This window comes from Psammomys obesus, unplaced genomic scaffold (assembly GCF_907164565.1).
Source record: "Psammomys obesus unplaced genomic scaffold, mPsaObe1.curated_primary_1811, whole genome shotgun sequence".
NCBI lineage: Eukaryota > Metazoa > Chordata > Mammalia > Rodentia > Muridae > Psammomys > Psammomys obesus.
In genome coordinates, this window is record NW_026596085.1 from 4,355,296 (window position 1) to 4,379,910 (window position 24,615).

At 47.5% G+C, this 24,615-nt stretch overlaps 1 protein-coding gene across 2 annotated transcripts in view; it reads left to right on the plus strand.

Moving 5' to 3' along the window:
- Nucleotides 1-160: 160 nt before the first annotated feature.
- Slc38a1 (solute carrier family 38 member 1) overlaps nucleotides 161-24,615 on the plus strand; it is a 59,948-nt gene continuing 35,493 nt past the window's right edge. Inside the window, exons 1-3 of one of the 2 annotated variants that reach the window (XM_055626995.1) lie at nucleotides 161-444; nucleotides 13,677-13,892; nucleotides 23,717-23,792. In XM_055626995.1, coding sequence (XP_055482970.1) covers nucleotides 13,765-13,892; nucleotides 23,717-23,792 — 204 coding nt within the window. In that variant the 5' untranslated portion in view covers nucleotides 161-444; nucleotides 13,677-13,764. Of the gene's footprint in view, nucleotides 445-921; nucleotides 1,386-13,676; nucleotides 13,893-23,716; nucleotides 23,793-24,615 lie in introns of those variants that run through there. The other variant, XM_055626996.1, reaches the window with a different exon arrangement.

The window sequence follows — 24,615 nt, forward strand, 5'->3', positions numbered from 1 at the left end:
TGGGCTCGGCGGAGGCGCCGCCGGCCGCGGAGGGACCGGCGCTGTGAGGAGGCCCCGCGCTCCCGAACCCCGGACCGCCGCGGCGAGCGGGAGGGCGCCGCGCCCCGCCGCAGCCCCTCCGCGCCGACCGGCCGCGCGGATGCAAGTGCGAGGCTGGCGGGCAGAGTGCGCGGGGGCGGGGGGACTCTGATGCAACCAGCCCCGGGAGGAGGCGGAGGAGGAGGAGGAGGAGAGCCGCGGCCACGCCACTCCGCCTGAAGGTCGCCGGCAACCCGGCCCTCACCTTCCTCCGAAACCCGCCACGCGGATCCTCCCCGCCCAGCCCCGCTGACGAGGGGCCACCTCTCCCCAGCCAGACCTTGACACAAAGGACGTCGCGCCGCCGCGGACGGGCCGGGAGGGCGGACACTTCGGCGGCGCCTTTCCCCTTGGCTATTTCTCGAGGTGAGCGGGGCGGAGGGAGCGGCGGCCTGGAGGGAAGGGGAGTTCGGAGCGGGAGGGGAGGCGGTAACTCCGGGCTGGCCTCGTGGCCCTTCCCCGGACGCGGGGCGCCCCACCGGGTCTCACCGTGGCGGGACCGCGCCTTACTTTCGGGACCTGTTTTCATGGCGGCGGAGCGCGGTTCCATTTTTTCGAGGTTTGGGGACCGAGCGTGCGATGGGAGGGAGGGGAGGGTACACCGAGGAGCGAGTCGGTGTGCACGTTGGGGACCGGCGGGGCGGCGGAGCCTGGGCGCCCGGCTGCCCGGCGCCGTAAACAGGTGCACGTTGCCCGCCCGCGCCTCCGCGGGTTCGGCCCCTGTCTCCGCTCGGATTAGCGGGAGGATGCTGGCAGTGAGTCACCCGCCTCTCCCGCCCCGGAGGCTCTCTCCGGAGCGGGGAGCCCGTGATAGGCTACTTCCTTTTCGAGAGCGGGGTCCGGTGGGGCGGGAGAACAAAAGGCCACCGCTTGCGCACGGAGCCCTGCGCCCCGGCCTCCCCTCCCCCGCACCTGGCTCGAAACGTTGCGGCAAAGGGCTTTTGCAGAACTGGCCGGCTGCACGCGGGGAGGAAGGGGCCGCCGCGAGCGGCGCTCGGTTCCCGGGGCATCTCCCGCCGCCGGGTGCCCGGCCCGACGGTGCTCGCGCCAGACACGAGTGCCTATGGCGGCAAAAGGAATTTCGCGGTAAGCGCGTCACGCCGTGGACCGCCTTTCACGAGCTGCCTCCGGCCGGGGAAGGTGGCGCTTCCTCCAGCCCTTTGTGTCTCGCTCTGCGGCGAGGACCCGGGCTTTCGCTGGCCTGTTCCATCAGTGGAGAGCACGCCGGCTTGGGGATCGCGCCCTGATCTCAGACGGGAGAGAAGGTGTGGTACGCGGGAGAGGAAAGGACCCACCGCTGGGGAACGGTACGCATTTGCCAGATTTGACAGCTCGGCGTGGTTTGTTTGGTTGGTTTTTTCCCTTTCATGCTTAAAAAGAATATAATAGGGAGGGGGAGGATAAATGTGTGGTTTGCCGAACGCAGAGCCAGCGGGGCTGTAGTTTGTCACCTTGATAGAAGAAACAGTACTGCAACTCGTGCTTTTTCTGACGTCAGAAGGACAGCGGAAATAAAACCCGAGCTGGCTGGCCTCATTGTCAAATAACTCGGCCGGTGGGAAGCTGGCAAGTCCCGCCGCCGATCTGGTATGGCCTCCTAACCTCTCCCTTAATTGACTTTGCCGTTCAGTTACTTAGTTCTCAGTGTGTGGCCGAAAGCAACGGAAAAGCGGCCTAGTTTGATTGAGGTTTTAATCTTAACAGGACCTTTAAAATTTTTCTTTTAAACTAGGTGTTGAATAATTAGGGAGTGGTTGTGTAGCAGGCAGCGACTCATCAAACCAGGTCCTGGCTCCATGTCCATTCTCACCGGGAAACACACTACGGATGAACGCATACAGAAATGCCAGGTGCTCAGGCCGTGAAGAAATGAGACAGAGTCACATGAGAGCGGAGGCTGCCTGAGACAGGGCGACCCGTTAGGAGGGGCTGTGTGTGGGGTGGCATGTGCCTGTCTTTCTTAATGAGAAGACTCGGTTATCGCAATAATTGGGGGAAGACTGTCAGAAGAAACAGCACTTCCCCCCTCCCCCCCCCCCCCCCCCCGTAATTGGGCAGATACAGAAAGTAGACTTAAGGATACTTTGAATCTTTAAACTTTCGCTCCTCCAGTACGTTAGTTTTTTTTACCTTGCTTCATGAATCCGTGAAGGAGGGGGACAGCAGACCTAAGAGGCCTGTCGCCTGCCATTGTGCTCCCGCTTTCCTCCTCTAGTGCCGGGGGTACAGGAGGTGTTCAGTTCTTGCTGGATTGTGACCTTGGCAGTTTACCCAGCCTTTCGCCATACTGTTGATCCTCTCTTCTTTCCCGTATCCCATCAAGCTGACCTCTTCCCTGAAGTTTGCAACATTGCGGTCCTTCTGCTCAGCTCTGCTTCCTTTTACCACAGTCCCCACTCTGAGCAGCCCCTCCTTGTCCTCTTGTCTGCATCGCCAAATGTGCAAACCCATCAAGTAGATTGTTTCCATGTGGGAATTGTGAGGTGGGAAGTGCCCTGAACTGTCTATGGGTGTGGGAGGGAGATGCAAGCAAGCTTAGGAGCCAGGGTAACAGCTGCCCAGTTGTTCCCTCCCGAGTTAAACGCTGCCGCCCTGGCTCAGTCTGCGCACATCCTCGAGTCTTACGTTTTATTGTTTTTTAAACAGTTTATATTTTATTGTAAGGCCTCGCTTTCCAGTGAGTTTCCGCTTACCCACAGTCTGAATTCCTTTGCCAGGTACCCAGAACCCTCAGTCTGACTCCCCACCTCTTTCCATCTCTCCCCCAAGTGACAATCTCTTTCTCCCAGGGCACACTGCAAACTGTCCCCCCACCCTGCCTTAGTGGTTATGTGGCTCCCAGACAAGGCTGTGTACCGAAGTCTTGTGTATTTTCGACAGCCTCGCTCGGGTGCTGGTCTTCTGCCCCTTAGAAGTGCAGACTGACTTAGTGCCACCTTGTGTGGCATTGTCATAAGATATTTCACTCTCGGTGCCATTCTGACTCCACGTGGCAGGACATAGATGGTAAGGCTTAGCCTGCAGATCAGATCCGCACACCGGCAAACTGTTGAATTTCTCTGAGCTTCAGGATCTCCCCTCCCCCACCCCACTTATTAAATGATGATGGTTATTGAGTTAGCCTAGAAATTTAATTAAGATGGTGGATGTGAGGTTACTCACATTCTCGTTTGTACGATTTGATGGCTTGGCTGTTGGTTTTTCTGGTTATAATGGGTTTCCAGCCAAGAGTTCGGTTACTGAGACACGTGGGTAGCATTGGGCAGCGGGGGATGGCCAAGTGAGAGACGCCCATCCAGCTAGGTTGCGGTGACCTGTGGGCAGCTCAGTCAACGGGTAGCGGCTTCACCGTCTTCATCCAGAGCTGGGAAGATGGGACGAGAGCCAGTCGGGAGAGTCTTTGAACAAGTCTGGGCTAGCCAGTATGCCACAGGCTAAGCTCACTGCCAGTGGCAGGCTTGGAGAAGATCTTTTTAGTGCTCCTCAGCCCAGCTCCACAGCAGGCTCGACTTGTGTCTGCCAGTTTACAGATTCCATCTCCCAAGAAAAGATTTAGCTAGATCAGACAGGAGAATGGGAAGGACACAGAGCTCCAAGCAGACAAAACAGTGGCAGGTGATTCTGTTGTGGTTTAGACTTAAGGCAGAGCACGCGGAGCGTCAGAGATTAGCTGAGGACGCCTGTGTGGCCTGACGGAAGCTTAGCAACCTGAAGCTTTGAGCTTGACTGACTTTTCCCTTCCATCTTACTAAACTGTCCACTTGGCTGGCGTCATGGGGCTGTGGCCTCGGGTTACAACGTGTGGCCTGTATTTTCCCAGGCCTGGAGGCCCTTCCCGTGAGGCAGCTAGGATCACATGAAGATGTAACGTGAGGCCCTCGGTTTCCATCTACTGCAGCGACGAAGGAGGCAGGAGAGGAAAAGGAAAAGGGTAGGCGGAGGCCGAGGTCTGGAAGGAAGAGGGGCCAATGGGAAAGGGCAGAGCTGAGGAAAGTGGGCTGTAAGTTGTCCTTGTCCATGTTGTGATTGCAAACTGCTAGCTAGGGTCTGAGTGAGCTTGTGAGTACATTTTATGTGAGTTACACTTTTCTTTTAAAAAATATTCGGAGTTAACTGCTGGATAAAAATTAGGATGTTACTTCACACACGACTTTCTAGAATTCCTTTAAAAAATGTCAGTAGGTGTGGTAGTGCATGCCTTAGTTCCAGAACTCCAGAGACAGTGAGTTCCAGGCCAGCCTGGCCTACATAGTTGATTCTGGGCCACCCAAGGCTACGCGGTGAGACCCCATCTCAAACAAAACAAAGCCCTTACTGGGTTTATTCCTTCTGCTGGTTGGAGGGATCTGAGTAAGACCCTTGTTCTCCAGGTCTGTGAGCCTGTGCTGTGTTGCTCATCCGTCCTGCCTGCCTGGGAGACGCTAGCTGCATTTGATCTGAGCCTTTAATCGCAATCTGTAGATTTTAGGGCTGGGTCCCCACTAAAGTCCTTTGGAAAGTGTTTAAAGTAGGCATCGTTGGATCCCATCCTAGACCCATGGTGCACGAGGTCACTCTTTATCTCTGATTTTAAGTTTCTGGGTGGGCCCATGTCCAGCTAGAAGGACAACTCCTGGTCTTGAGTCAGCTGCTGAGAAGGTGTGCCTTAGGGGCATCTGCTTAGTTGAAAGGAGAGAGCATGAGAGGCATCAGTTCACTCAACCTCCAGAGACCCAGGCACGAAAGAGGAATTATTTGATTTCTATGCCATCATGTGATTTTTGAATGACAAAGTCTCTTTGGGACTTTCTTCTCTTCTCAAATTGAGGTACAAATTTAAAGATCCCCTTGTTTAAGTGATCCACTTTTCACACGCCAAGCTCTGGCGCTTTTAATCCCGGTATATTTGTGTTCTTCCTAGGGTATTTTGTTAGGACTTGACTGTCAGCTCAGCTAGGGGTTAAATACAGCGGAATTACTGCCTGCTGCTCTTAGTACAGAGTGTTCAAAGTTGTTTTTGACTCCTTACGTTTGTAGTGATTCTAGAAATCCACTCACAGATAATGATCGTTTTAGCCGTATTAATATTCACACCAGTGCACTCACTGTTCCCATTAAATTAACCTTTAAGTGTTTATTTTTATCGTTTTTGTTTAACAGTAGTATAGCATCTGTTTTCTTACATCCAAAGCTGTATGTTGACTTGGCTTCTGAAATTCCTATCTCACAGAAATCAGTGTCATCTTGGAACATGTAAATATGGATATGAATTCATAGATATCATAGCCTGGGCATATTGAAAGCAGAAACATGGGTGATACTGTAGGGACAGGACAGTCATGCAGTTCATGCAATCCCCTGCAGGGATTGGACATGGCGGGTAGGACGGGCTGTGGGTAGCCGCCATGTCCCCAGCGACTGCTGGTGCTTTGCCCTGGGAGAGCGCCACCCTATCTGCGAGCTGCCATTTTGAGCCAGATCCCACCCCCTCGCTTTGTAGGTTTAGTGCCACTTTTAGCCTTGCCTACCAGAGGCCTGTAATGACCCCTCGTATGTGATAGCCAGAAATGTCTCTAGATTTACTTGGCTAACTGTCTCCTGATGGGCAAAACTGCCCCCAATTGAGACAGACAGCTTTGATGCTCTTCCTTCTCTGAACTCTTAGGAACCATACAGAGGATCTTAAACATTCCAGGGCCATGGCAGGATATGATCAAAATACCTGCAATGATGCTGGCCTTTTAGATATATTTCCATACCCGCCTCAACCAGGTTCAACCAAAAGGAAATTGTGTGCAAGTCCGTGAAGCTGAAACAGGGCTATCTGTGCTGCTCAGACTCCCGTTTCTATTTCTCCGTTCTCGAGAAATTGTGTGTGTGCGTCTGCAGACCTAGCTTTAGAGAAACTTCCATCATCTGGAGTGTTGATGAATGTCTGCTATGCTGTGTACCTATGAAGTCTGTGTTACCTTGGTAACCTCTCTCCTATAAAATTGAAATTGCAAAACAAACAAACAAACATTATTAGAATATCTGAGCCCTTGGTCTAAGCCAGGTAGTCTGCATAACAGGTATGTGTGAAATCATCACAAATAAATAACCACTGATGGTCACTAGGAAAGGTTTTATGGAAGAAGTTGGCTTGAGGTTCTTAGAAACAGCAAACAACACAGGATTGAAAATAAGGTCATGTTCAGTCTGCACAGGCGGGATGGAGAGTGGGGGAGGGCGGACAGGAACAGTGGGAGCTTCGTCACCCTTGCACACCCTTGGAAGAGAAAGATACAAGGCAAATGTTTTCCGGAAGAATTCCTTTAGACAGTTGGGAGAGCGGAGGACTCTGGAAGTGGTGTGGAGAAGGTGGCATGGCAGAGTTAGGGTTGTGGGACTGTAAAGGATGGAGGGAAGGAATGGGACAATTATGAGGGAAAACTGGCAGGACTTGGAGACTGATTCACTACCTTGTTTTAAAGTGTTGGCTAGGTTGGAAGTTTGGCTGAAGTCAGACGTGTTCAGCTTCCAACTTTCGGTGGCTGTTGGGAAGGCAAACATCCGAGTGGACAGGTCTAGCAGGCAGCCAGAGACTTAAAAAGAGTGTATGGAAATTTCTGAGCAGGAAGGATAGATCTGCTCTCCTTCCTGCTCATTCTCTCTCTTTCTCTCTTACAAATAAAACCAAACCAAACCATGTTTTGTGTTGAGGGACATGAGCATCTGGAAGGGCAATCCCATGTTTCAGTGTAGCAAAGGAATTCGAGTCTAAAGTGAAAGCCTGGGAGAGGAGCTCTGAAAGATGCTTGTGGGATGAAACCTTATACTCGGCGGGAAGATGTGCAGAACTGGAAGAGCAAAGTGAGAGGATCACCCTTGCGCTTAGGGCAGACAGGGGAAGGCAGCTAGTATGCAGCTGAAAAGCAAGTAAGAAGGAGGGAGGGAGGGACAAGTTGAGAGGTCAGGAGTCAAAGAGAATGAAGGCTAAGGGAAGCCGTTTGCCTTGATGAGGAGAGTCATTTTAGCTTCCAGGAACCATGAAGGCTCCGTTAGTAACTGTGGTGCGTGGCTAAACCCTGGCATTTATGACTGTGCCCAGCAGCTTCTGTCAGCACAGCTGTAACCATCTGGGAAGAGGAGTCTGAATTGAGAAAAGGCCTCCATGACACTGGACGGAATTCAGGCAGGTCTTTTGAGCATTTTCTCTTTTCTTCTCTTTCTCTCCTTTTGGTTTGTTTTTTTTTTTTTTTTTTCCTTTTGTTTTTTTTAAGACACGCTTTCTCTGTGATAGCATTGGTTATCCTGGAACTTGCTCTGTAGACCTGGCTGGCTGGCTTCACACTCACAGAGATCCATCATCCGCTTGCCTCCTTCTCCCAAGTGCTAGTATTAAAGGCATGCGCCACCACCCATTAATTAAGCAAGCATTTTCTTGATTAATGATTGATGTGGAAGGACCCAGCCCACTGCGGTGGTGCCACCGCTGGACTGGAGGCCCTGGGTTATGTAAGAAAGCAGGCTGAGGAAGCAGTAGAGAGTGAGCCAGTGAGCAGCCTTCCTCTACGGCTTCTGCTTCGGTTCCTGCCTCCAGGTTCCTGTCTTGAGTTTCTGTCCTGACTTCCCTTCATGATGGATTGTGATCAAGACATGTATGCTGAAATAAAAGCTTTTCTCCTGAAGTTGCTTTCAGTCATGGTGTTTTATCACAGCAGCAGAAACCCCGCCTGAGGCGAGGACTGTGTGTCAGGGTAATAGTGTAACCCCATGTACTAGATGGGGAAGCCAGGCAAGAGAACTTAACCTGGCCTCACAGCGCGCTTTCATGGTAGAGCCAGAGTTTGCCGGTCAGTCATGGTGTTAGGGGATCGTGAAGACGAGGGCAAGTATCTCAGGTACTTGAGAGGACAGAGAGGCTGTGGACAGGCGCACGCATGGCAGGTCAGGTGTTCTGAGAGTGCTGAGCGGAAGCCAGGATGCCAGAAGGGATCATGGGCACATGGTGTTGGTGAAGCTACAGCTGTTGGCATTGGCTGATCTGAGACCTTAGACAAGAGGAAACGGCCTGCTTTTGCGATCTGCTAGCCATCACCTCACTCTTCTGCTACCAAAGACCATTTTCGTTATTTTCTGTCTCCCGGGGGGCCTCAAGATTCAAATCTTTTAATTGTCAACATTAAGCTTTTAATTGAAGTACCATACACATCTCAATATGCAGATCTTTGTTCTGTTTACACTTTGTGTGTGGGTGTGTGTTTTACTGTTTCCACATCCAACCATCCGCGCACAGGTCCGGGTTTTGTCCTGGCTGTTAGAATGATGCTGCAATGAACACACGAGTGCAGACATCCTCAAGAAGGGGTGATTTCATTTCCTCTGGGAGTGTGCCCAGAAGAGGGATTGCTGGGTCAGATGGTGGCTCTATTTTTAATTTCTTTAGGAATCGCAATGTAAGTTTCCACCGACAGTGTACAAGGACACTCTTTCTCCACGCCCTCACCGACTCTCTTGAGTTTTTGTGGAGCACCACCCTAAATGGGTGTGAGGTTGTAGCTTCCTGTGGTTTTTGATTTGCATCTCTGATTACTAACTAGCAGCGCTGAGCACTTTTCATGTGTCTGTTAGCCCTCGGCCTGTCCTCTTTGTTTTGCCTAACACTTCCTCCAACTCGCTGCTGACTTGGCTGCTGTGGTCCATTCAGGTGTTGAGCTAGAACATGGAAGATTGTAGTGGTTCTTCATAATAACAACAAAACGGCAGGACTGGAGAGACAGCTTAGCAGTCAAGAGTACTGGCTGTGTTTCCACAGGACCCATGTTCCGTTACCAGCACCCACGTGGCAGCTCACAACCGCATGGAACACCAAGCTAGCCAACCCACCACGTAGTGTTAGCAGTAAGCGTATCCAATACTGTCCGCACTATAAGGAGCATCCTGTCCCGCAGTCTCAGACACGCAGTTCAAGTCCTGATCTGTCTGGCTCTGATTTATCTCTTTCTCCTTTTCTTTTTCCTCGCTTCATTTCTTCCTCACGCACACTGTGCATAGACATGTATTTCTGAAACCTTCCTGGATTTTGTCTTTGTTAGTTTGATCCCCCTCGTGCAAAATGTCTCCTGCTATGCCAACATCCTATATGGGATGGGATGGCCTTGCTTGCTTAAACGGGTTCGGGGCGACTTAGAGCCAGACAGGGTTGTCTGTAGATCCCTCCCCTGATACGTGACACAGTGGTTTGTGTTTCAGTTTGGGGCCGTGCTAAACTGTACCTCAAGAACAGTGCCAGATGACGGTAAGGATCGGAAGCGTTCTGTGCTGAGCAAGCTGTGATTTGTAACGGCCTTAGACGGTGAGCTGCAGGGACTGCAGTTAGGTTAGCATTAAGATCGTCGTATGGTGCTTTTTATTTCATTAACCGTATAGTCTGGCTATTGCATGTGTGTGCGCGCGCGCGAGCGTGTGTGTGTGTGTGTGTGTGTGTGTGTGTGTGCTCGCGCGCGCGTGTGCATGTATGTTTACATGCCTGTGGAAGCCAAAAGTTTACATCAAGTGCTTTTTCATTTCCCACTTTATAGTTTTTAAAGAGTAATGTATGTATTTATTTGCACGTGTGTGTGTGTGTGTGTGTGTGTGTGTGTGTGTGTGTGCGCGCACCACACATGCCACAGCGAGCACACAGATGTCAGAGACAGCTGCTGGGAGTTGGCTGTCTCAGCCCACCGTGTGGGTCCCCAGCCTTGAACTCGGGTCATCAGGCTTTGATGCCAAGTGCCTTAACCCACTAGTTTGACCCACTTCCTGTCTTTGGACCATCTCCTTGTTTTTTGAGACAGGGTCTCTCACTGAACCTAGAATTTACTATTTCCACTAACCTGGCTGCCAGCGAGCCCCAGTCATTTCCTCCCTCTGGGCCCAATGCTGGGGTCACAGGGAAGCTGCCAGGCTTTGCCCCGGGCACTGGGGACCTGAACTTGGATCCTCATGCTCATGCAGCATGCTCTGTACTGACCAAGTGACCTCCTCAGGCCCTGGTGTCATTGTCTCTCTGTAGTAGCCCAGACTGGCCTCACACTCACTAGCCTTCTTTCTTAGTGTCTCCCAAGTTCCAGATTACACGAGTGTGCAAGAGCCTTAATTGCTGATAATTGCTTATCTTTCCGGAAACTATGGTTTTGTTTGTTTGCTTGTTTCTTAAATCCAGCCTGTACTTCCTGCCTCTGTGTGTACCTCTGTGTACTGGTGTGTGTGACTTCCACTGAGATTCTCAGTTCAGGCCCCATCCCTCCCTGTCAGTCTCTGCGCCAAGCATCTGACCATCAGCAGGGATGGTGTGGTTGCCCATTCCTGGGGCATTGAGCAGCTAGCCATCCAGTAGCCGAGATCATGTAGACTTGTGTTAGTTGATGGTGCTCAGGGTGATAGAGTAGACCTTAAGTGGAAATAAATATATTTTAAAAATGCAAGCCCAAGCATGATAACGCACATGTGTAATGTCTGCACTTGGAAGGCAGAGGCAGGATTTCAGAATTCAAGGTCAGGCGCAGGCAGCCCAGACTACATTTGACTGTTGCAAAGCAAAACAACAAAACCCTAAAAACACACAAGGGAAACCTGTTAAGGCATGTATGAATCCCATTTTCTTGCACATGTACATTTTCATTCCTTTATTTGGCAGTGATTTAAGGGGTGCTTGTATGAGGCATCTTCATAGAAAAGTCTGGAAAACGTACAGTGATTCGCGTGGTGATGCTCATTGCTTGTGAGAGAACAGAGAACCCTTTGACACATTTTCCTCCATTGGTAAGGTGCTGTTTCTCACAAAGCCTGCACTATTAGCGAGGAACTGACCTTCGGTTTTGCATTTGCATGTGGTCTGTGTGCTTGTGTCCGAAGGCCTGTACATGTGTGTGCACAAATTCCTGTGTGCTCATGCTCACTCGCATGCGTGTGGATGCCAAAGCTCAGCCTTGAGTGTTTTCCTCCATCTGTTTTCCACGTTAGTGCGTGAGACAGATTTTCTCACTGAACCTGGGACGCACCAGTTCAACCAGGTTGGCTGGCTGGGGAGTTACAGGGATCCGCTTCTCCCAGTCCCACCCCCAGCTCTGGGGTTCCAGTTACAAACAGTGTGTGCAGCTTTTCCGTGGGGATTCGAACTCAGGTCTTTATGATTTACTCCTGAGCCATGTCCCCAGGACCAACAGCTTAGAAAAACATTTCTGTCCTTTAGCGCCCTTACAGTCTGGTACTCAATGAAAAGAGTAGGTTAAAAGCAGTCTTAGCTCTGCAGTGTTAAACCAAAAGGGAAGTTGTGGGGGTGGAAAAGGAGACAAGGAAGAAAAAAGAAATGAAAACGAGGAGGAGAAAGTGAGGGAGTCTCAGCGGCCTATTTTTAGGTGGTAGAATTTCTGTTATGTTTGTTCTAGAGCCTCTGTCAAGTGTGTGTTACTCTCAGAAAAAAATGAAGATTCATGGTCCAGTCCAAATAACTTTCTTATAACACTGTCTCAGGTCCCTGGAAGTTTGGTATTTTCAACGTTTTTAAAACTTCATCATCATTTAGTACTTAAATAAGTAAGTGATCATTTGGGCAGGAAGTATTCCCAAGCTCAGCCCGAGTGAGATGAGGGGTTATCCGCCGTTTCTGTTTCTTCTCCAGAGTTCTTTTTTTATTCATTTATGTATTTATTTGAAGTATGTGAGTGCTCTATCTTCATGTACACCTGTGAACCACAAGAGGGCACCAGATCTCATTATAGGTGGTTGTGAGCCACCATTTGGCTGCTGGGAATTGAACTTGGGACTCAGGAAGAGCAGGCAGTGCTCTCAACCGCTGAGCCATTGCTTCAGCCCCTTCTCTAGTTTTCATCTTCAGGAACGTGTCAAGCTTCAAGAATACTTATTTTATACCCTCCAAACATTGTCCCACTTGATGAACTTGTACTGACGGGTTGTAGCAGGTGTAGTGGGTGGGGCTTTTGAAACCACTGTCGTGTTCATTTCCCTCCATGACAAGTTACTGCAGATTGTATTCTGCACTGGTGCACGCACACACGGACACTCACTTGAGCACGCACTCACTCTCCTGTGCACACGCACTCGCAGATGCGAAAGGTCAACTTCACACCGTAGACGCCAGACCTCTTCTGTTCGTAGAAAAGCCCCACCTGGTACCCGGTTACCTTCTACTTTGAAGCGAGGGAAAGTCCTCATCAAAATTAGAAACTTCACCCCCCTTTCTCACCTCAGCCGCCTGCCGGGCAGTTTTAGAAGCAAGAGTCAATGTCACGAGTCTAGAAATTACCCAGCCTGCTCTCTGGTCCAGTTTTCACTAAAGGAGGCTCAGAGGTGAGAGTGGGGTTCGGCTGCTTGAATGCACTCAGTGTATTCGCCTAGGCCAGTGGTTCGAAACCTGTAGCTCACGCCCCCTTTGTGGGTTGAACGACCCTTTCACGGGTGTCATAGCAGATGTCCTGCTTATCAGATATTTATGTTACAATTCAAAACAGCAAAATTAACAGTTATGAAGCAGCATCGAAAATAACCTTATAAGGTTAGGGGGGGAAGGGGTCACCAAACATGAGGAACTATATTAAGGGGTCGAAGCATTAGGAAGGTTGAGAACCGCTGATCTAGGCCTTAGATTCTGGCGTTATGTCTTTTTGACGTGTTGTGCCGTTCCAAGATGTCCTTGAAGTGACACTTGAGACTAGCCTAGTGAGGGAGCCATGCTTCTGTGCAAAGCCCCTCCTGTCCACAGGCCTGTGCCACGACCCCTGCTTTGGCCTCACATTTCAAGTTTCATTTGCCTTTGTGTTCATCCTTTTGATTTTTGATGCTGTGTCCCCAAATTCCTTCCCGTACGTCCCGGTCCATATGAGGCCGTGAGCATCTCTCATCTCTGATGAGGAAATAGAAGAGCAGGTGGATTAACCGAAATCCTCTGAGTATGAGTTCTTAATTCCCTAATTCCCTGACGTGGAGTGATTTCATTGAAGAGATTGATTTAATCTCTTGCAGTTGACGTATACACTATTTGCTAAATTCCGTGATAAAATTTGTCCCCGTCGTAGGCTGGTCCTCGGTGATGACATTTACTGGAGATTTGCATTCTCACTTGTGCCTTTGGCCTAAACCCCTGTGTCCTGGGAGCAAGCACGTTAAAATCACCAAATCATTTTCGTTTAATTAGTTGCTTATTAGGTTTTAAATCTTCTGTTTATGGTTGGGGGCACACAGCACACACGTGGAAGCCAGAGGCTGCCACAGGAGCCGACTCTTTGACTGTAGCATGTGGGTCATGGGGACTGGACTCAGGCACTCAGGCTTGCATCTCGCCGGCCCTTGGCTCTCATTTTGAACACAGGCTCATGAGGGAGTGCGTATATTGCCTGCTGCTAAAGTCAGGTTTCTCTGGGTGTGAGCAGAAGGTTGTGGGACGGGACACTATCGTTGAAAGTGGAGCAAAGTGTGCAAAACACGTAAAACTTTGAGGTAAGTGTGTTGTTTTCTGGTAGCAAAAGCCTAGAAGTGGCATTTTCGCTACATTTGGTATTTGCTCTTTTACAATGGTTTGTGTGTCCTCAGTGCTGACCTCCATCGATTCAGTCATCATTTTGCTGTGTTTTTAGGGGTCTCAGACATCTGTACTTGCTGCTGCCTGCTTCTGAAGACCCTCGGAACAGAAGAAACCTGGGCTGATCTTTTGGCTGTGGACGCATGAATATGATGCATTTCAAAAGTGGCCTCGAGTTAACGGAGCTGCAGAACATGACAGTGCCCGAGGACGACAACGTCAGCAACGACTCTAACGACTTCACCGAGGTGGAAAACGGCCAGATAAATAGGTGAGTGCCTTTCCCCAAGTGCCGCCCACTGCGGGAAGGACTCCAGAGAATTGCTCTGGCCTTCAGTTATTGTGGTGAATTATTCATTTACTGAAGTTACGCTGCGTTTGAAGATGCGATTTGAATTTCTGACGTGACATCTGTTGGGCATAGTCTGGAATGGCAGATGAGGGGGACAGGAAAGTAATTTATTCATCCTCTCAGAACTTTCAGTCGAGTCTAATGAAAATGTATAGATACATTGGACTCCAACCAGCCCAGACTTCTCAGAGCTCCGTGCCTGGGAATTAGACCACGGAGTTTCATCACATCTCAGATCCAAGTGTGTGCTGTAACCATTGCTACGCATTTTAATTGAGAAACCATCCAAGTTGCATTTGCATGTTAGTACAAGTGAGTAAAAACCACAAGGTTTCATTGTTCTGAACATCATTTGAAGTATGGATTTCAAATGACAACAGTGGTCAATAGGCCCAAAAGGCAAAAGTCTCTGTGAAAGACGGTGGGAGAGAAATATTCCACGGGGGGAGGGGGAGAGGTTGGTGAGGGACGGAAAAAAAGGAATGGGAGGAGGGAGTAGAGAGCAGGGAGGGGAGAGGGCTGGCCTTGAACGAGTCCTTCCCCCTCTTGAGTCTGAGATATCTAAATTACCAGGACAGAACCGAATGTGTTGGTTTGAAATGATTTGAGATCACCCTGGGACATGGGGACTTTTCATCCAGTTTTTATGGATTCTTAGCAGGAAGCCTGCCCTCTGCAGGAGTCCAGTAGAGAGCGGTGCCTGCAGTTAAAATTAAGAAATTTTACTTGGGCCTGTGTGATGTCTTGGTAGGAATGCAAAGGTCAGGGGACAACCCTCGGGAGTTGGTCCTTTCTTTCCAACATGTGGATTCCAGGGATCATGGTCAGGTCTGGTGGCAAGGGCCTGTTACCACCAGGCCATCTCACCAGTCTGTTAGAATGTCATCAGTGACACACTTTGCTACAGCCACCAGGAAACAGGGATGAGGAGGATAAGAACATAGTCACAAGCGGGCGTCCTTGCAGAGATCGTCTCTGACAGTGTGAAGTCCGTGCGATAGAGCATGCCATGGACGGCCCGACCCAGGACTGTCACTATTCACACAGATCCCTATTCCCTCCCACAGGGAAGGTTCAGCCTCTAATATATCACTTCCTCCTTACTGCCCAAGTGTGTTTACAGTGCTAGGTGATGTTTCTTTTTATTGGAATCGAATTTACTGGATTCTTCCATGTCTTTGAGTGATAATAGTAACTTCCATTTTTTCTTTTCTCTTTAATCATGTATATGGGAGTGTCTGTGTGGGAGTATGTGCCTGTGGCTGCAGGTGCCTGTGAGACCAGAAGAGGGAGTCAGGTTTCCTGGAGCTGGGGTTATTAACCTACAGTTCTGAGCCTCATTACATGGGAGCTGGGAATTGAACTTGGGTACTCCAGAAGAGCATCGAGCATTTCTCTGGCCTTATAACTGCCATTTATTATTATTGTTGTTGTTGTTGTTAACTGCCATTTATTATTATTGTTGTTGTTGTTGTTAACTGCCATTTATTATTGTTGTTGTTGTTGTTGTTATTATTATTATTATTATTATTATTATTATTATTATTATTATTTTGAGACAGGGTCTATTTATGTAGTCCTAACTGACCTGGAACTCTGGAACTAAGTAAATTAGGCTGGCCTTGAACTCACAGAGCTTAAATCCATTTCTTAAATCCAAGTGTCTTGTTTATACTGTCATGGATCACTCAAAGCAAGCATCCTGCAAATAAGAGAAAATTTGCAAACCAAGGCACCATCCCGGCCAGTCTAAATCTGTCACTCTGTCCTTCTGTTTGATACAATGCTCGGCCCCTGTTTGAAAGCCTGGGTTTTAATAGTTCCATGCTGTTTGTGCACTGTGCTCTTGGGCTGTTCTGTAGTCACCGCTGACCTCCACCTCAGGGTAGTAAGTAGGACATTTTGATTTTATAACAAAGCTACTTTCTTAAAGCGGTGTTACCTTGAGGTCTTTAAAGTGAGTCATTTGTAACACTGAATTTTATAAGTTCTACTTATAAACTGTTGGCTTTCTATGTGATTGTCACTTGCAGTAGGTGGAAGGAACAGCCCTCCTCACCTAGACGTGGGCCTCCGGCGGCGTGAGCTCACTTCCCCACAGACGGACTAGCCCGTAGCTGGTGCAGGGACACTCTAGCTGATGTTTCTCGGGGTTGTTTCTCTCTCTCTGTGTCTCGCGCTCTCTCACTATTTCAAAATCAGTGCCTTGCATTTCTTTTTCTTTTGCCTCATTTTATTTCTTCTCCTTTACCTACATAATTCTTGCTTCATTTCTGGATTTGTTATTTATTTGTTCATTTGTTTTGCCGGTACTAAAAATTGAACTCAGGGCTTTCTGACTGCCTGCTATTCACTCTTCCTGTAGCTAGCTCACGTGTGGAAAGGTTGGGGCCAATTATGCCAATCGAAGAAGAGTTCCCAGGCACTGAACTGCTCCCATCAGTGCCTCTTTGTAGGCAACTAGAGAAAAACATCGAAGACAATATTGATCTGGTTGACTATTATCTGGATCATAGCTTTGCCTGAACCAATGCTCGGCCCCTGTTTGAAAGCCTGGGTGTTGAATTAATCACAGGCTAGAGCCACTTGGGCATTCAAATGCTTGCTGTTACTCCAGGCCATGTGTTTTGTTGGTTGTTGTTTTTTTTTTTTATTGTTGTTGTTTTCTGTTTGTTTTTAATGCCCTAAGTTTGGCCAGATAGTGAGAAGTTTATGCTTGGAATGACCAGCCTTATAAGTAGCCTGTTAGACCTTCGTCAGACATGTCAGTGTATGTGTGAAACACTGAGAAGCTGGTTAAACTGCAGGTTCTAATTCAGGAAGTCTAGAGTGGGTCCTGAGAGTTGTCTTCTAGTAAGATGGAGGAATGATGTTTCTGATACTGTTCGGGAACCAAACTGAGTAGCCAGCTCTTAATACTTCCTGTGGATGGGATCCCTGGGAAAGAGGATTATCGTAATCATCTTGATATTACTGCATTTATCATAGTACCTGGATTCAGGGTGGACTGGCAAATTGTTGATGAAAAGACAGAGAGGAGGATGAAGGAGGAATGGAAAGAGACAGCATAGCTTTGGGGTTGGTCCTCTATTGAATCCTGGCGCTGTCACAGAATTTCTGTGATTTTTCTCTCAGAGGAACACCTAGCTGTCTGCGACAGGCGCCAGGGCTGTCAGGGAATAAGCAAAGCTTTGCATTTGGTAGATTAAGAACACAGGCTGGAAGCTGGGCATGGTGGCACACGCCTGTGATCCCAGCACTTTGGGAGGCAGAGGCAGGTGGATCTCTATGTTTGGGGTCAACCAGGTCTATAAAGCAAGTCCAGGACAGCTGAGGCTACACAGAGAGACCCTGTCTCAAAAAACAAACAAAAAATAAAACACAGGCTGTGTGGACAGTCACCTGTTTAGGTTCAAATTCTAGCTCAGCAGTTCAGGTATTAGCAACATAACTTCAATCGGGTTGTTTAATTTCTCTAAAGTAATATCAAGCCCAGCTCATTGTTGGGAAAAGAGATGAGCCACATTCATGTAGAGCCCTTGGCCCAGTGTCTGGCCTGATCGCTCTAAGCCTCTTAGTTTGAGAAGTGTCTGCGTCAGTAAAACTGTCGCCCTCTCTATTTACTGAGCACTTTCTTCTTCTCCGCCCCACAGAGTAATGACTTGCTTTCAGTTTTAATGACAGCTGTATTGCTGGCCTAAGTGTGGTGAAATATTTGTAGGTTATCCTAAACGTGTCCAGAAATCTGAGCGTGCATTCCCACTGATGTGCCTTTTGTTACTCCTGTAATTATTTATTATGAACCAGGAACAAGGTTTGATTAAGCTTCATTTTTAAAAGAGCTTGGTGTCATTATTATTATACCCAGAGTCAACTTGAGAGAACCTTTGAAAAGTTATCCTTGCTTTTTTTTTTCCTAATTTTTCTGTGCTTTCAGGGAAAGCATGTCAGAAAATTCTTTTGTTGCTTCTGTCCTTTACAGGGCAGGTCTCCCCTGTCCTGTGGTCAGTGGAGTTTGGCGCCAGATACGGTTTCTTCCACACTCAGTCTTTCAGGCTTCTTGTTTCCTTCTCTTTATATGCCTGCTGATATCCTTTCCATGTGTCCTGGTCTCATTATATATGTGTGAGTGTGTGTGTGTGTGTGTGTATACCCCCATATAAATTATTTATTTTATGTATTATTTATACATTTTTATATAACATATATGTTTTGAGACAAGAGACTTGCTCTGTAGCCCAGGCTAGCTAGAACTCACTGTGTAGCCCAGGTCGGCCCGGGTTGGAACTCAGTTCTCCCACCTGAGGGAGAGGGCTAGTGTTACAAACACCACGACACTGGCCTTGATCCCTTTTTATCTGTTTCTTCTTCCCTTCTCTCTCTGCACACAGTATCTACACATCAGGGAAAGGACTGGGTACCAGCATTTAAGTTCAACAGTTTCATGCTTCCTCATCTCCCATACTGTCCGTCCGTAGACCGAGCACCATAGTGCAAGGACCCCACTGTGGAGGGTGCAGTCCAAAGACTCTTTCTGTTGCACAACATCCTTAGCCGGTCTGCTCCTTTCCTTTTAATTTCACATAAAACCTCTGCCTTGCTCGCTGCTTCTCGCACTGTGTGTGAATATGATGCCAAAGTCCATTTTAAAGGCTTTGTCACTAAATCATTTGTTGTAGGCTTTTTTTTTTTTCATGGTTTTATTCGCAGAGCAGTTGACTACTTGATGGTCTATCAAATTTCACTTTATGAGTACAGACTGACCCAGTGTGTAAACTCTTTTTAATAATAAGTTTGTCGTCTTAAGGTCACTTGTCAAAGATACCTTCTCCCACAGCACTTTCTAAGTCAATAAAAATAAGTTTTATGTCAGTTTCAGTGCCAGAGGTCAGTGATTTTAAGCAGCCAATTGCCTTTTTAGAAAGACGGTGAGATAAAACGCGTGGAGGAAGCCGCCTGGCCTAGTTGTTTGAATGGAATTTTCCATTACAAAAAAAGAAAGGTTGGTTTCTCTTTCCCTTTTTTCTCAAGTTTACAAAGTAAAGATTTTAAAACCAGAGAGAAGAAAAGGCAATAAAGAGAATAAAGGGACTTTTAAAAATCACTTCACTCTAGAACAGTGGTTCTCAACCTTTCTCATGCTGCATCCCTTTAATACGGTTCCTCATGTTGTGGTGACCCCAACCATAAAGTTATTTTTGTTGCTACTTCATAGCTGGAATTTTGCTACTGTTGTGAGTTGTAATGTGAATAACTGATATGCAGGATATCTGATATACGACCCCTGTGAAAGGGTCACATGACCCCACTTGGGGTACCACCCACAGGTTAAGAGCCACTGCTCTAGAGCCTGCAATGCTAACCATGATAACTGGAATTTGACACCCACATGGTTGAAAGAGAGAAACAGCTACCAAAAGTTGCCCTTTGCCCTTCTTCACCTGCCGGTACACACACAAGTGTAATTAGGTGCCTCCATCTTACATAGCAAATAAATAATAAATAAATGAAATGAAATACTTCCGTCTTACATAGCTAAATTTCCCTGTAGCCTAAGGTAGTTCCTAATGACTAATTACTAATGGAAGCTGCTTGCTTAGTTAGTAGAAGGCTCCTCTGAGTGGCTGTGCACCCTCTGGGAGCTAGGCAACACTGAAATGGTCTGATGCCTTGATGAGCTTAGGGCACCGTGTGTGCTACAGGTAGTAAATAGGTCAGAAAACTCAGTTCACACTGGAAAGTCAGGACACTGTGACAGTTTGAGGGGTCAGAATTGGCTGGTGCAGACATCAGGCAGGTGACACTCTGGAGAGCAGATTCCGGCTGCTGCTCTGTTTTTGGTTTTTACTTGTCTTCATTTACAGCCACAACCACACTTAGGAGGATCCTTTTGAGCCACATCGGGAGAAGCTGTGATTGGAACACTGAGGCAAAACCAAATTCAACATTTGAAGTACCCAGTGGAGAGGTCAGCTGTGGTGGTTCAACTGAGAATGACCCCCAGCAGGCTCATATGTTTCAAAGCTTGGGCCTCCAGTCAGTGGAACTGTTCGGGAAGGGTTAGGAGGTGTGGCCTTGTTGGAGGAGGCGTGCCACTGGCTTTGAGGTTTCAAAAGCCTACACCATTCTTGTTCTTTGCCTCATGCTCCTGACTGTGGCTCCAGGTCTAAGCTTTCGGCTGTTGCTCCAGCACTATGCCTGCCTGCTTGCTGCCACAGTACCTGCCACAGTGGTCCAAGTTACGTGCTTTCTTTGATAAGTTGCCTTGAATTTTTCACAGCATCAGAAAAACACAGCACCAGCAGAGAGTCTTGAGCGGTCTACAGTCCTGCCACAGTGAGTGAGGCAGGAGAGACAGAATCAGGGTCTTCGTGTGCTTTAGGGGTCGCCATTTGAAAGTTTGTATCATTTTTCCTGTTCTCCTGAGGCCTCGGTATCCAGCCACTTCACTAGTGTGTTTGAGCCTGTCAGCAGTGCCTCCTGTCAGCGCACTCCTGTTTAGGAGTTTGCTTACAATGTTATTTATATATTGTGATGTAAATAACTGATAAGGAGGATATCTGATATGTGACCCCTGTGAAAAGGTCAATTGTGTTGCCCCCCACCCCAGGATTCTCTACCCACAGGTTGTAAATATTGCCCTCTCAGGCCACTCACCTCTTCTCTGCCCAGATCACCTCTGCCATCAGCTGCAGGCTGGAACTACAGGCTTGGAACTGAGGTCTGCCCAAACAAAGCTGATTTATTAGTGCTTTGATTTATTTGGGAGAAAAGCAAAGCTTTTTCTTTGCTTGAAAAAAATGATGGAAATCCTCCTCAGAAAACAAGCATCCTCCATTAGAAAGGCAAATGGGGACCGGGACCCCACAGACCCAAGCTTGTTATTAAAATTAGCCTGGTTGAGTCTACAGAGTAGCAACAGGGAAGCAGGAGTCTTTTATTTGGACACGCCCAGCTTCTGCTTCTGCGTTTGTGCTGCCTCTATCCACCCAATACTGCTTTTGACTTCTCTCGATTCTAATCTCATCTACACTTTGGACATTTCCATCATTCCTATACCAGTGTTAGCTGCTGTGGTCTTTTCTCCATTGGCACATGATCATTTGAGTTTCAGGAGACGGGTTTGTTCGTCCCCAAGTAGTAGAGCAGGCTCTGCAGACTTGCATCTTCTAGCAAGCAACAGTCTGAGAGTAAATTTGTCATATGTGCATAGATAGCAGCCTTTGCCTTATTCTAATAAAACAAACTTAGATAATGGCAGAAAGAACCAGGTTCTTTGAATTGACGATGAAAGGAGGAAGATAAATAAGATCATCACTACTGATACCTACAATTCGCTAAAACAAACAAACAAAAATTTTTACTATGAAATGTAGCATCATTTTAAAAAAGTGCATAAAATACTAAGCACAGTTTAAAGATGTTTCTTTAAATTAGATTCAGGTGGCTTTAAATTTACTAATGAAAAATTTACTGTGATTTAATCTGACGATGACCAGGTAGTTGTATTTCTCTAGAATGTCTGTGTTAGACATGGTTTCTATCACTATGATGAAACACCATGACCAGAAAGCAAGTTGGGAAGCAAAGGGTTTATTTGGCTTCCACTTCCACATCACTGTTCGTCAAAGGGACTCAGCATAGGAACTCGAACAGTGCAGGAACTCTGAGGCAGGAGCTGATGCAAAGGCCATGGAGGAGTGCTGCTTACTGGCTTGCTGCCCTGCCCTTTTACAGGAGCCAGAATCCCCAGCCCAGGGATGGCACCACCCACCATGGGCTGGGTCCTCCCCCATAAATCGCTGATTAAGAAAATGCCATACAGGCTGGCCTGCAGCCCAGATCTTATGGAGACATTTTCTTAACTGAGGTTCCCGCCTCTCAGATGACTCTAGCTTCTGTCAAGTTGACATAAAACTAGCCAGCACACTGGCCAAAATTCATTCTTGAAACACTTTAGGAATATACATGGCTCACGCCTGTAATCCCAGCACTCGGGGAGACAGAGGCAGGTGGATCACTGTGAGTTTGAGGCCAGCCTGCTCTACAAAGGGAGTTCTACAGGACAAGTTCCAGGACAGCCAAGGCTATACACATAGAAACCACCCTGCCTCAGAAAAAAAATTATATACATCTATATGTATATTCATTTGTATATATACGTGTGTGTGTGTATACACATACTTATACACACACACACACTCACACAAGAGGAGCCAGTGAGATGGCTCGGTGGGGAATGGCGTTTTCTGTGCCCAGCTGGTGACCCAAGTTCAATCCCTGGAACACAGGTAAAGATGGAAGGAGAGAAGTGGCTCCATATCATTGTCCTCTCGCTTCAAATGTGCACTGTGCCGCACATGCCATGCACACAGGGACACACATGTACGGCCTGCTCACACAAACAACAAAAACAAAAGATACGAGCATCAGTTTGTGAATTGTTTTGTTTTGTTTTTGTTTGCTTTTTTGTTTCTGTTTTGGTTTTTTTGAGACAGGGTCTCTCTGTGTAGCCCTGGTTGTCCTGGAACTTGCCCTGTGGACCGGGCTGGCCTCGAACTCAGAGAGATCCACCTGCCTCTGCCTCCCAGGTGCTGGTACAGGTGTGTGCTACCGCCACTTGGCCCAGACACTTCCTTTTAATGCATGATTTTTATGGATTACAAGTTTATATTGTTCGACTCTGAAGTTAACCCCGAATGCACTGTGTGAGTCTTGAGACCACTTTACATTCTTCTGTGTCGCTATGTCTGTGTTGCATGCTGAGGTTTCTTCCACTATCTGGACTTACCTGATCCCAGTTTATGCTGCTTCCCTTGGAGAGGGCTGACCTGTCACTCATGGTTTGAGTTGAGCTTTAGACCTATTCATATTCCATCCTCCACAACTGCAGCGTGATAGTGCTCCTCCATTTTACAGATGAGAACTGTGAGGTCATGTGCCAGGCCTTGGCCCTAGTCAGAATCTGAATTCAAATTCTGAGACTGACATACTTTCTTAAATCTCTGGCTTTGGTTCTTAACTCTGGACTGTTTTCCCTATGGTGGCTTTCCAGTCTGGACCCTGATGGCCTGCAGATCTTCCGTAGTCCCCTGGTCTGCTCCTGTGTCCTCCACAGAGCGGGTGCTGACCGGATGTTTGATGGTGAAATAGTTGCTGTCCTTTTTGTAAGGGATCCGGGTCTTGCTCTATATTGTAGGATCTGAGCTTAGGGGAACCTTGCCTCCAGGTTCCTTCCAGCACCAGATGCAGAGTAGTCTTGGTTTTATCTAGTTTTCTACTTAGCAAAAAGTCTGCATAGAAGCTAACTTAACATTGTGTGTGGTGTTTTAGTTTACATTGAAAATGATTCAAAATGCATAGCTTTTTATAACTGAGAGCAGTCTTTCATCCCATTCAAGATAAGCAACTATTTTCTTTGTGGATTGTAGAGTGAGAGATATAAAAATGAATGAGGCAAAGGACCTGCCTGGGAACGCTTAGAGTTTATTTGATAAGTCAGTAATGTTCATTGCACATATATGTTCTCTCAGACACACACATTCAGACACACAGACACTGAGACCCACACACATTCACACACAGACACGGTGGGGAGATGTTGAATACAATGATTTTGGGCAATCAACTGACAACTTCTCAAGTTTGTTGTGCCCACTGTGTTGTGGGAAATAAATCATTTAGTGTTGATGTTGAGCTCAGAGTCACTAACGTAAAGTTAAACATGTTCTGTGTCTTTCCAGCAAGTTCATCTCTGACCGTGAAAGCAGACGGAGTCTCACCAACAGCCATTTGGAGAAAAGGAAATGTGACGAGTATGTAAGTGTCATCAGCGTGCATGCGCACACTAATAAGCACGTGACTGGGGACAGCAGCTCAGTGTGTGTAGCGTAGTGCAAAAGCATGTCAGAGGGATAGGTGTGTGAGCCCCTGCCAGCTCAACTGCCCCACTGCCTGGACTCGGCTCCCCAACCCTTCCTCACTGCTTGCTGCTCAGGTGCAGGCCACACCAGAAGAACAGAGAACCCCTGGTACACTAAAAAAACGAGGCAAGCTGCCGAAGTCCAGCCCCCGCCAGGGCAGAAGCCAAGCAGGCTGCCAGAAATCCAGGCCACAAAGCTCAGAAGACCAAAAGGAAACAGGAGCCAAGAGACAGAACACCCATCCAACAAAGACAAACTCAGAAATCAGCACCCAGACCTATAAATCACCCCAAACTCAGACGCCTAGTGTAAGAACACCATCAACAACAGCCAGGGCAATATGGCACCACCAGAGCCCAGCTGTCTGTTCTAGACAGCAAGACCTGAATATTTATTTCAGTGCAGCTGAAGCACAAGGAAACTCCTTTAAAACCAACTTTATGAGGATGATAGAGGTCCTTAAAGAAGAAATGAAAAAAAATTCCTTAAAGAAATTGAGGAAAAGGCAAACAAAAAATAGGATAAAATTTTTTAAGGGATCAATAACTCCCTTAAAGAATGTCAGGAAAGTGAAGGAGGGGAAGAAAAGAAAAAAAAACAAAAACAAATGAAGGAGACTGCTCAAGCCTGAAATAATAATAATAATAATAATAATAATAATATATTATTATTATTATTATTATTATTATTATTATTATTATTATTATTATTATTATTAT